At 40.5% G+C, this 12,869-nt stretch overlaps 1 protein-coding gene across 4 annotated transcripts in view; it reads left to right on the forward strand.

The window, feature by feature from the left end:
- The window catches only part of Uso1 (USO1 vesicle transport factor), a 63,506-nt gene that overhangs the window by 21,589 nt on the left and 29,048 nt on the right, over positions 1–12,869 (forward strand). For all 4 annotated transcript variants that reach the window (XM_060380930.1, XM_021648627.2, XM_021648629.2 and 1 more), the window contains 4 exons: positions 4,635–4,735; positions 5,149–5,251; positions 5,397–5,452; positions 9,322–9,442. In XM_060380930.1, coding sequence (XP_060236913.1) covers positions 4,635–4,735; positions 5,149–5,251; positions 5,397–5,452; positions 9,322–9,442 — 381 coding nt within the window. The remainder of the gene's footprint in view (positions 1–4,634; positions 4,736–5,148; positions 5,252–5,396; positions 5,453–9,321; positions 9,443–12,869) is intronic.

Raw genomic sequence — 12,869 nt, forward strand, 5'->3', positions numbered from 1 at the left:
TATATACATGTATCTGTGTGTGATATGCATATATAGAGATATCTATGTTTGTGATATATACATATATAGGGTATGTGTATATATTCAAATAAAAATTTATGTACATATACATGCATACATACACACACATACATAAAGTCATTAAGAACTAGTCTTTGATTTTACTTTTCTATTTTAGGTTTATCTTTGTAATAACAATTGTCTCAGTTTTTTTCCCACTTACATTAAGGGATCACTTACTTTACAGGTTAGAGAAAGTTTCATGTAAAATATAAACTACGATTAAAGAGATAAACTCAGCTGTGATATAAGTATACCAATGTGACCGGATGGTTTGTCTCATATTTTTGCCTATTTGTATAATAGATATAATTTCACTTTGTTTTGTTTGGTTTCTTTTATTGAGACAGAGTCTTCTAAATAGCTGGCTATTCTGAAACTTACTATGTAGATCAGGCTGGCCCAGAACTCACAGAGATCTGCCTTTCTGTCTCCCAGAGTTCTGTGATCAAAGGCATGCGCCACCACACTTGGCTAGATAAAATTTCTTATGGCTGTGGTTTTGATGTATAACTTTTAGATATGATTTTTTTATCAATCTTAACTTTACTGTACAACTAAAAGCTTTTGTACTATTCCTTAGCTAATGGGGGCCCTGCATTAAAGTTTAGAAGTGCTGGGGCTGGAGAGATTGCTAAGTGGTTAAGAACATTGGTTGCTCTTCCACAGGAGCCCAGGCTCTGCTCTCACCCCCCAAATGGTGGTTCACAACCTTCTGTAGCTCCAGTCCAAGGGATCTTACACACTTTTCTGGCCTCTACAGGCATTGCACACATGTGGTGCTCAGGCATACATGCAGGGAAAACACCCCTGCACATAAAATAAAAATAAATAGATCTTTAAAGTTTGGAAGTACTGTCTTAGGGCTGACTTCTGAAAATTGATGGTTGTCTTGGTTGGTTTTATCAATCTTAAACGTAGCTGAGAAGAGGGAGCTGAACTGAGAGCATGGCTCCATAGGACTGGCCTGTAGACAAGAATGCAGGTGGTTGGTATGGGAAGGCCCAGCCACTGTGGGTGGTGCTGCCCCTGGGCAGGTGTCCTGGGTGTCTAAGAAAGCAGGCGGAGCAAGCCAAGAAGCAGTGTTCTTTCATGGACTCTGTTTCAGTTCCTGCTTCCAGGTTCCTGCCGTGGCTTACATTCATGCCGTACTACAATTTTAAGCTGAAATAAACCCTTTCCTCCTCAAGTTACTTTTGGTCCTAGTGTTTTATCATGGCAATAGAAACCCTAGATAAGGCAGTGATCTTAGATTATATCAAAGGAGCTCAATTCAGAATATAGAGCCAAATTAATAATAAGCTACAGTATTTTATATACTACAGTTACAGAAAACATGGAGGAGTAAACTACTGGGTTTTACATATTTATTTATTTATTATATATACAGTGTTCTGCTTGCATGCATGCCTGCACTCCAGAAGAGGGCAGCAAGTCTCATAGATTGTTGTGAGCCACCATGTGGTTGCTGAGAATTGAACTCAGGACCTCTGGAAAAGTGGCCAATGCTCTTAATCTCTGAGCCATCTCTCCAGCCCTATAAACTGTTTCTTTTCTTTTGGTTTAATTCTTTTGTTTGTTTGTTTTAGAGACAGGGTTCCTCTGTATAGCTTTGGCTGTCTTAGACTTGCTTCGTAGACCAGGCTAGCCTCGAACTTGCAGAGAGCCGCCTACCTCTGCCTCCCTGAGTGCTGGGATCACAGGCACTCACCACTGTGCCCGGCCTAAACTATTTCTTGATAGGTTATTCTCCTATGTTTGGCGCAAGCATTGAATTAACCCTTTTATTTGGCCTGCATCCCTGAGTGTGCCAAGGATCCTAAGACATGTCTTGTATTTTTATACAGTCCAAAGTCAGATAAATGCAACATGCAGTCTTCCCCCTGAGGCCCCACACAGTTCTCACATGGATAGTAAGCAGTGAGAAGCCTGCGGGGAGAAGCTGCTTGCTTTCCCAGACATGCCTGTCCCAGGCTCTGCTTCACCAGATGCATGCCGCCGTTCCCCAGTCATGCCCCACTGCACTATATTTTGCAGAGCTTACCAAGACTGAAGCCATAGCTTAGTTGTTTGTAATTACCTCCATAAAAATATTTCAGCACCGAAAATATGATTTAGGGGCTAGAGAACATAGACGCTCAGGGATGAAAAGCATTTGTTACTTTTGTAGAGGACTCAGATGTGGTTCCCAGTACTCACATGGTGGTTCACAACCGACCATTACTCAACACACACGGTGCACTAACGTACATATAGGCAAACACTCAGACATGTAAATTAAAAGATAAATAAATGTTTTTAAATTAACGAAGCCTCATTATAGGATAATTCAATGAGATCTATTTTCCTTCTTCTTTGACTAGTTTACTCTGGGTTTTTTGTTGTTGTTGTTGTTTGTTTTTTTATGTGTATGGGTGTTTTGCCTGAATATATGTCTATATGCTACTTGCATGTCTGGTGCCTACGGAGGCCAGAAGAGGGCATAGGAGGCTCTGGAACTGGAGCTACAGACAGTTATAAGCCAACATGTGGGTCCTGGGAATTGAATTCAGGTTTTGCTTTTAACCACTGAACCATCTCTACAGCCCCAGAATGCAACACTTTAAATCTGTTCTCTTAGTGGGCATTGAGTTGCTTCTAGTTCAGGACTACTGAAATTTGATAACATCCACCCACTTCTATCAACTCTTTAATAATTTGGGTTTTGTATATGTTTTATTCTGTTACAATAACAAACACCATGATCATAAGCAACTTAGGGGAGGAAAGGGTTCATTTGGCTATCACTTCCAAGGCATAGTCCATCATTGAAGGAAGTCAGAGTAGGAAGTGGAAGCAGAAACCACGCTGGTTCACTTGCAGGTTCATGCGTGGCTGGCTTTTTAAATACAGCCCAGGACCGTGTGCTCAGGGGAGAGTGCCAACCACAGTGGGCTGAGCTCCACTGTAACTAAGGCCACACCTTCAGCAGTGATCTCGTCCTCTTTTCAGGGATTCCACTCTGCCACACAGTACCAGGCCTCAGCTGCTCTCTGTGACACTCCCTCCACCCCCACTGCCACCTTTCACCTCTCCTACCTTCAAAGCCAGTACCATGAAGGGACTCTTAACACCATGTTAAGTTCTAGTTGTCAGCTGGAGATACAGGCTTGGCCCCTTTGGGCCTCAGCTTCTGTGCACTGACCCTAGGGAAATACTTCCCTGTTGTCCCAGTAAAGTACAGAGAGTTCACCTCAGTGAAGCCAGTCTCTTACCAATCATGGCGGCTTTTCAGCCCTAGCAGACCAGCATACCGCTGCCCCAGTGAAGCACAGATGTCCTGATTTCTTGTTAATCTTAGCTCATTCTTCAGCCCCAGCTGATCAGTACACACAGATTCCCTTTTGTTTGGGAAAGTATTATATGTCAATGAATGTTTGCTGGCATGTTTGTATGCCCAACATTTGTATGCCTGATGCTCGAAGAGGTGAGAAGAGGACATCAGATCCCTCAAACTTTGGATCTGGAGGTATGGATAGTTGTAAGCCACCACGTGGGTATGGGAAGCCAAACCCAGGTCCTCCACAGCAGCACCATATACTCTTGACTGCTAAGCATCTCTTGCCCCATATAGATTCTTAACCCAAAATGTCACATACTACCTTAATAGAATGTTTGATCCTGTTGGGTCATTGTCTGTGTTTTTTTCACATTCTTACCTTTAAGATCCCACAAGAATGAACAGCTGTTAAGTGTTAGACAGCTTTTCTAACCCACGGTTCCAAAGTCCTCCACAGTCCTCTAACAACCAGTCCAAGGCGTAAAAGCCACATGGTTAGATTCATTACAACACCCCACTCCTAGTACTAATTTTTGTTCCAGTTTCAGTCCGTTGCTGTGACAAACTTAAGGCCTCAGCCCCATGAATGCTAGAATTATAGGCATGCACTACCACTCAGGGCTATACATTTTTAATCATCTTGATACTAAATATTGTAAAGAAATTCAGTGTTTAAGTCTGCTTTTATTACCAAATACATCTCTAAGTTCTATATGAAAACAATACTGGATGATCTGAAGATGGTTTACTTTTATAATTAAATTACACTAATAAGTAAAAAATCAGTAATGAATACCATTTTGAAGTGTACTGATTTAGAGATATACTTAATGTAAAATAAAACTTGCTCATAGAAGTTTTACAGTCTTATAAGTTTAAAGGAAAGAATTGAGTAGTGGTTGACGGGATGTGGCACTGTGGTTAAGTGCTTGCCTGCCATAAACAAAGAGCTGCGTCCAAGCCCTAGCACTGAAAACAAAGATAGTATAACCACTACCACATTCAATACAGAATATTTCTATTACCCTTACCCTAATAAAAGTTTAATCTGATGTCTTTGAGGAAATGTGATATTTAACTAGCCTTGAAAGTGAGTTTACAAATACCGTTTTCAATCTTAATTGCATTACTGACACCAGCCATACTGTTGAATTGTTTACATTCCAGAAAAAATACCATTTCTGTTTAACTCTTTGGTGAAAGGATACTTTAATATAGCATCATGTTGAAGTACTTTGTTCTTTGAATATTACAGAAGAAAATTCTACAAGACAGAGTGAGGATTTGGGAAGCCAGTTTACAGAAATTTTCATTAAGCAGCCAGAAAATGTCACTCTCCTGTTATCTTTGTTGGAGGTAAATAGGGAACCTTGACATTCTGTCATGTTAATAAGCTGTCTTTGCTGCCTTTGTGGGAGTTACTGAGGAAGTAACATGTACGTACTTCAATATGTACGTAGTGAAGTTTGCTGGATCCTGCTCGTGAATGCATTGAGGGATCCACATGCATGCTGTAGAAACTATGTGATCTATTGAATGATATCTGCATCTTATTTCTAGTTTTACAAAGTATTATTTTATCATCATTATTAACATTTTAGTCAGTTTAATCAATTAATATTAACTTTTTATTTCTTAAAATTAGTTTTTAAAGTTCACTGAAATTCTATTTTTCACTTGTAGTTTCTTATTGCACTATTAATTGAAAACAGTGTTTCCTAGAAAATACCAATTATAGTTGCTAAACAGTTGAAATTCTTCCATTTCAGGAGTTTGATTTCCATGTCCGCTGGCCTGGCGTGAGACTCCTGACTTCTCTCTTAAAACAGCTAGGGCCTCCAGTGCAGCAAATCATCTTAGTCAGCCCCATGGGTGAGTGACTCCTCCTGTGTAACAGTGAGCACAAAATAAAGGTTATTTCCTAGAAGTGCCTGGCATAGTGCCTTCATAATTATAACTGAAGTCACTGTTTGTGTTTTCAGACTGCTTGTATTTTTCTCATGGTTGTATATTTTAGGTGTTTCAAGACTAATGGACTTACTGGCAGATTCCAGAGAAATTATACGTAATGATGTAAGTTTAATTTGGAAAGAGAAAAAGAACATGATGCTTATTTTCTCTCTTTGCAAATAAAATCTTTTTTTTTTAACCCTTATGAGTTCAGAAAAGTTAGTTTTGGAAAGGTGGGGTGATAGCCACTCATTTAGACCTTTTAAACTGAAATGTAAATTACTTGTCTTCTACCTCGCAAGTATTCAGAGTTATATGCACCATTTTGCTGTTCAAATTCACTACTTCCATATGTTTAGGCTTTCTTCCATGGTCTTCTGAAATGCTGGCATAGAGCTCCACCTCAGAAACTGTCTTTTCTCCTACAGAGTAAAGAAAACATTCTGAGACATTAACTAGTGTAAGTTTACAATACATTGCACTTGGCTCCTTCATTCTTATTTCATTGAATATGTGTCCAAAGGATTTCCATTGATAATAATCTCTTTACCTGCAGAGTCTGACTGTTCGGTAGTCATTTTCCATTCTGATATTCACTTTGGTATTTGCATATGATTTTGAACTTTGTAACAGGTTAACAAAAAGCAGAAACAGGATCAAACGAAACCCTTGGCTTGTGATCTGTGTGATATATATTTTAAACTTCACATTTAACATTTTGTTGTAGTGGGGATAGAGGGTGGCTCTGCAATTAAGAGCGCTTGCTGCCCTTGGATTCAGGCTCAGCTCGTAGCACCTCATGGCAGCTGACACCATCCCTGACACCATTTCTAGGGCATTCAACGCTCCTTCTGCCGGTCATGTGCATGGTGCACGTACATAGTCAGCCCAGCATTCATGTCCACACATTAAATTATCCTAAACCTTTCAAATGCTGTAGTGTGGATGGCCAAGCGAGGTATAGACAGTAAAATGATATAATAATGTAACTTACAAGAAATAAATTTGTGTTCAACATTCAAATGCTTTTACAGATTGTTTGTTTGGAGACCGAATCTGAATCTACAGCCTATGCTGGCCCATATTCGAGCCTTGCTCCTGAGTGTCTGTGTTGCAGACATAGGTCTCTGTACCTACTTCATAGGATACCGTTTTGAACTGTCTTGTTTAGATGGACATCCATCTACGAGGAATAATTTGGGATGTTTTTCCATAATTAAAATATGACTCTAGGAGGTAGAGATATGGCTCAACAATTATGATTATTTCTTACAGAGGACCAGGGTATGGTTTCCAGCCACCACATCAAAAGGTTCACTATGCCTGTAATTTTTTTTCTTTATTTTTTATTTCTCATTCTGCATCCCCCCATAAGCCCTTCCCTTCTTCCCTCCCAATCCCACTCTCCCTCCTCCCTCTGCATGCATGCCACTCCCCAAGTCCACTGATAGGGGAGGTTCTCCTCTCCTTTCTGATCTTAGTCTGTCAGTTCACATTAAAAGTGGCTGCATTGTCCTCTACTATGGCCTGGTAAGGCTGCTCCCCCCCAGAGGGAGGTGATCAAAGAGCAGGCCAATCAGATTATGTCAGAGGCAGTCCCTCTTCACATTACTATGTAACCCACTTGGACTCTGAACTGCCCTGGGCTACATCAATATATTTCTTAATTAAAGAAAATATGACTATACCTTAAACTCGCGCTTTCTGTTCGACCCTCAGTTTAAATAAGAGGCTATTAAGCCATCAGATGAGGAAATTCTGTTTCCTTCAGTCTTTGTTCATGTCATCAGAATTTGTTTTAATTTTCAGATATAAAATTGCCCTGTCTTACAGATGCCTACTTTGATTCTTTCATTCCTTCCTCAAAGCAAATAGTCATTGTCCAAAATAAAATTCCTACATTTTCATGCAGCTTATCAGGTATCTGCTCCATGTTGTCCCACCCCACCATGATTTAAGTCTATTTTGTTTTAACTCTTGACCCTTTTTTTTTCTTTCTTCCTCAATTTTTATTTGAGACATATCATGTTGGCTTTTGTTAATTTTACAAATCGAGATTAAGTTTGTTGTAACATCTCACGTCTTAGTTTTAGTAAGTAGGGCATTTGGCTCTGTCCACTTTATCAGACTCAGTTTGTCTGTCTTGCATGTACTATTTTTCTTCTTTATAGTTAAATTCAGATTGGCAGTATTAAGTTGGCAGGACAACTTGACATCTATAAATTCTGTTTTACCTTTCTCATGTTAGTATGGAAATTTAAAAATCAGGGGAAGGAGTAGAATGAGCCCAGTGAGTTGCAAGTTTCTTAAACTTGTGCAGAAGCTGAGCTGCCACCAATAACAGCCAGGTGTCTGTCATCTGCCACCATGGGACTCAATCCCTCTAGCTCCCTACTTGCTAAACCTCTTCCTCTGAAGTAGCAGCTATGCTTTCCCCTTACTGTATTTCTTTTTTCTTTCACTGTGTGGTCACCTTGGGGTTCATAAGCACTTGCTGTGTGGCACTGAAATAGGAAATGGGTAATAGGGATGGAGAGATGGCTCAGCAATTCAGAACACTGGCTGTTCTTCCAGAGGACCTGGATTCAATTCTCAGTTCCTACATGTGAGCTCATAACTGTCTAATTCCAGTTTCAGGGGCTCTTATGCCCTCTTATGGCCTCTGCAGGCACTGGGTGTGCAAGTGGCGTACAGTGTGCATGCAGGCAAAACACCATACACATAAACAGAAATGCACAATAAGCAGCATTGTAAAGTTTTTTTAATGATAAATGACAAAATAGGTCAACGTTTACAGCTTAATGAGGTGAAAATACTAAGAGGGCAAAGATTTATATAAATTTTTTTAAAAAACTTGAGTGGAATTTTGTTTTTCTTTTGAAAGATTCATCCATCCAGGTATTTTATGTATATGAGTGCTCTGTTTTTACACACTCAGAGAAGGGAATCAGATTCCAGTACAGATGATTTTGAGCCACCATGTGGTTGCTGGGAATTGGATGCAGGATCTGTGGAAGAGCAGCCAGTAGTGCTCTTCCCCACTGAGGCATCTCTCTAGCCCCTGACTTTGTTGTTTGTCTGTCAGTTCTGTAGCTTTACTTAATATTCAGCACTTAGGTCTCATGCACATTGACTATAGATTTTGAAATGTGTTAACAGGGCCATAAGTTACCATGATACACTATAGAACATTTCTTATTCCTTTGACCCAGACAACTTTGCTGAGCCCTTATCAGTGCACACATCTAGAGTCCCCATGTGCACCAGGAGTCCCTATACATACACACCTGGAGCCCCATCTCCTCCATGACAAATTCTAGATTTCCAGTGCCCGGGGGCACACTTCTGGAAGCATGACTGTGCTTGTGAATGGTGATGGTGCCTTTGGCAGACAGCTGATCTCGCCATCCTTCTTTGTGGAAGCCATTCTGCCAGTCCCAAGTCAGAAAGGGCAGGCATGAGGAACTGTAGGACGGAAACTATGCCACAAGTATCTTCTGTAAACTTTCTGTGCAGTCATGAGGCATAAATTTTCACTTGTTTTCTCTTGGTTTAAAATCAAATTGTAGAAATTTGGAGACCAGGCATTTGCAAGAACTCTGTAGAAGTTCTGATGGTTTTGATGATTTATATCATCATTTTGAGAAGAGCAAATCTGAGAAAGGTCTAATAACTCTCAGCTCATGGAAACTACACCATGATGGATGAGTATGAAATAATTGTGTTTTTACTGAATACAGTAAAACAAACAAACAACCAAACAAAGCCTGTTAGGTGTGAACTTTTGCTAAGGCCCCATTCCTATGTATGAGTTTCAGGAGAGCAAATTGCTGAACTGTCTATGCCTCTGTGTCCTTCTGTATATAGAACACAAAGTAGTTGGATTTGTAAAAATCCAGTTTATTGTAGGATTCTGTGATTCTAAAGTAATTTTTAGAATAAATGTCCAATAAATTTCGGCCTCAACTGATGGCACCTTTCTTCTCTGCAAGGGTGTCTTACTGCTGCAGGCACTAACGAGGAGCAATGGAGCAATACAGAAAATTGTTGCTTTTGAAAATGCTTTTGAGAGACTGTTGGACATTATTACAGAGGAGGGAAACAGTGATGGAGGTAAGAATCAGAGACTGTGTGGAGAGTGCTTTGTATTCACTCACCTTGAGGACATTCACCATGGTTTACAGCAATGCATATGCTTGCTTTCGTGATTTTTCCCTTCTTTCTGGTTTTGTTAACTCCCAGAATCAAAGGTCACTGTAAAACATCAGGTTTTCACAGATTCCAGCCTTTTCCAGGGAGGGGACCTGAAAGTCAGGGCAGTCTTTAGCAAATTATCTCTCAAGTACAGGAAATGAAGCTCTATAAACATCTAAGCTAGGGAGGGAAGAGAGGAAGGAGTCTGTCTGCATCATGAATGTGCCATGTCTAAAACATAGATGAGCTCATTCATGTCTTCTTCAGTGTCAGAATTCATTGAATAATAATCCCAAGGCATTGTGATTTCAGGGGCAGCAACTTTGCCAACACGGGTTTTTGTATTGAAGTCCTAGTTACTAATACTAACTCACAGATCATACACTACCCGTCACTCACTAAATTTATGTGTGTGTGCAGATGTAGACTGCACAGAGCTCAGGGCTGCAGCAGCGGTCAGAGCTTCCAGAAGCCAGGGAAGCTGATAGAGCATAGAGTCTGTGTGAATATGATACATAGAGCTCAGGGCTGCAGCAGAGGTCAGAGCTTCCAGAAGCCAGGGAAGCTGATAGAGCATAGAGTCTGTATGAGTATGATAATCTGTATTTTTGCATACAGACTGAACTGAAAAAAACTGGAAAAGTTGTAGCTGCTGCTGTTGACTTTAGAGTCAAGCTTACAGGGTCAGAGTTGAGCTGCAGGAGCAAGGTGAAGGGGAGAACAGAAGAATGGACAGAAGTTTCAGACAGAACAGGATAAGCAAATGACAATTACAGTGGACTATGCCACAGAAGGGACCAAGTAGGCTTGAAGCCCATGGGACAATTGGATCTATTCATCCTTTAGTAACTACTGAGTGAGCAGATGAGAAATGAGTGGATTCTCACTGTCCCAGTGCTGAGTATCCACTGCTTTATGGGGATCAAGTGAGGGAGTTACCTTTTCCTTGGTCTGGTGTATCTGACGAGTTCTTAAAAAAAAAAAAAAAGTCTGTGTTCAGGGAGCAGTGGTGGTGCATTGGGCTGCATTTGCATTTGTGTATGAAGTTCAGAAGACAACTTTGTGGAGTGGGTTGCAGGGACCAACCTCAGGTTCCAGGCCTGCACAGCAAACACTGGTACCCACAGAGCCATCTCACTGGCCCCTGATAAATTCTTGGACTTTGTTTTCCTGATATGATCTTAATATACCCAGGTGTCCCCAATTAGTGTGTGGGGCGCCCTCGCTACTCCCAGGAGCAGTCTGTGCCTCATGGGTGGAGCTTGTCTTCCCGGGTACAGAGTCTTCCTCCAGCCTCAAGACTGGGTCAGATAGGGCCAAGATAAAGTCTTGGTGCCCGAAACAGCATGGGGGAACTTAAGGCAGGAGCAAACTCCCTCTCACACATGCTTAGCAATCAGTACCTTAACAGCAGCTCAAGTTAGCCTTCAGTTGAGATAATTTCCTCTTGGCCTCCAGGTGCTGGGATTATCAGTGTGTGTCCTGAATAAGAAAGTCAATCTCTGAAAAGGGAGAAAGTTACTTGGTTGAAGGATTGAAAGCCTCAACAAGGAATAAAACAGAAAGTTGAACATTTTAGAGCCAGATTTGCTTTCTTTTGAGTTTAAATATTTTAATTGAGCCAGTTGTGGTGCTGCACACCTTTGATCCCAGCACTCTTGCGGTAGAGGCAGGTGGATCTCTGAGTTTGAGGCCAGCCTGAACTAAATACAAAATTGCAGGACAGCTAAAAATTTTTCATAAACATACCTACGTTTTCATACTTTTATTTTGTCAGTTTAAATGCTTAGTAAGTAACCATTACAAATAGCATGGTAAAATGGGGAAAAAATTTAAATTAATTAATTAATTTAAAAAAAAAAAAACTAGTAAAAGGCCTAAGTACAGTGGGAAATCTTATGGAAGAAGAGGGAGATAGAAAGACCTGGAGAGGACAGAAGCTCCCCAACAGAGAAAAAATCTGGGCCCAGTGGGTCCTGCAGAGACTGATGAATCAACCAAGTACCATGAAGATAACCTAGACCCCTGGTTCACCTGTAGCACATGGACAGTTCAGTTTCCAAGTGGGTTCCCTAGTAAGGGGAGCAGGGGTGTTTCTGACATGGACATAGTGGCAAGATTTTTGATCACCTTCCCCATTGAGGTAACCTTACTGGCCACAGAGAAAGAGGATCCCGATATTCCTGATGAGACCTGATAGGCTAGGGTCAAATATAAGGGGAGGAGGACCTCCCTTATCAGGGGATTAAGGGAAAGCATGGGAGCACAGAGAAGAACTGGAAGGAGAAAAGGCAGGGGGCTAAAGCTGGGATACAAAGTGAATAAATTATAACAAATAATAATAAAAATAAAAGAAATAAAATAAAAAAACAAATAGCATGGTAAATTTTCAGACAAAGCAACGGGTTCTTAGATACAGTACTAAAAGCATGGTCTTTGAGAAGAAAAAAACTAATGAATGTGACTTTATTAAAACTGAAAAGTTGTACCTGGTGCATGCCTTTAATCTCAGAACTTGGGAGGCGAGGCAGGCAGATCTCTGTGAGTTAAAGGCCAGCCTGGTCTACAAAATGAGTCCAGGACAGCCAAAGCTACACAGGGAAACCCTGTGTCTGGGGGGAAAAATTGAAAAGTTGTGTTCTACAAAAGACACTATTAAGAGAATGTGGTACAAGGCATGGACTGAGAGAAAATATTAGTAAAACATATCTAAAAATAGGCAAAAGGTCTGAACAGAGTCTTCATTAAAGAAGATACTACAGCTTGCAAGTAAGCATTCAAATAAATGCTCAGCATCTCGTCATTAGGTAATTGTGGTAACAAGTAAAAGAAACAATAAGATACCTCAGAAAACTCAGAACACTAACTCTGCTAGACGCCAATGAGGATATGGAGAAACAGACATGCATTGCTGTTAAGAATACAAAGGGATGCAACCAGTGTGCAAGACACTGTTTCTTACAAAGCTAACCACAATCTTGCTGTGTGATCTAATAGTAATACTGCTCATATTTATCCAAATTACATTAAAATTAATATCCACACAGAAAATTACACATTCAAATGTCCACAGGTGCTTTATTCACATTGCTAAAACTTGGAAGCAACCAGGATGTCCTTGAGTAGATGAATGGATCAAGGTATATAGGTTCATAAAATGGGATATTACTCAGCAATGAAAGGAGTTGTCAAGCTGCAGAAAGGCGACAGGGAATCTTAAGTCCTTGCTGCCGAGTGATTCCATACATCTTCCTGCAAAAGACTGTAGAGGGAGTATTTGCGGTTTTGGGGAGAGGGGAAAGGGAGATAAATAGGGTAGTTTTGGAGTGATGAAACAATTTTGTTT

Source organism: Meriones unguiculatus, chromosome 3, assembly GCF_030254825.1.
Source record: "Meriones unguiculatus strain TT.TT164.6M chromosome 3, Bangor_MerUng_6.1, whole genome shotgun sequence".
Taxonomy (NCBI): Eukaryota; Metazoa; Chordata; class Mammalia; order Rodentia; family Muridae; genus Meriones; species Meriones unguiculatus.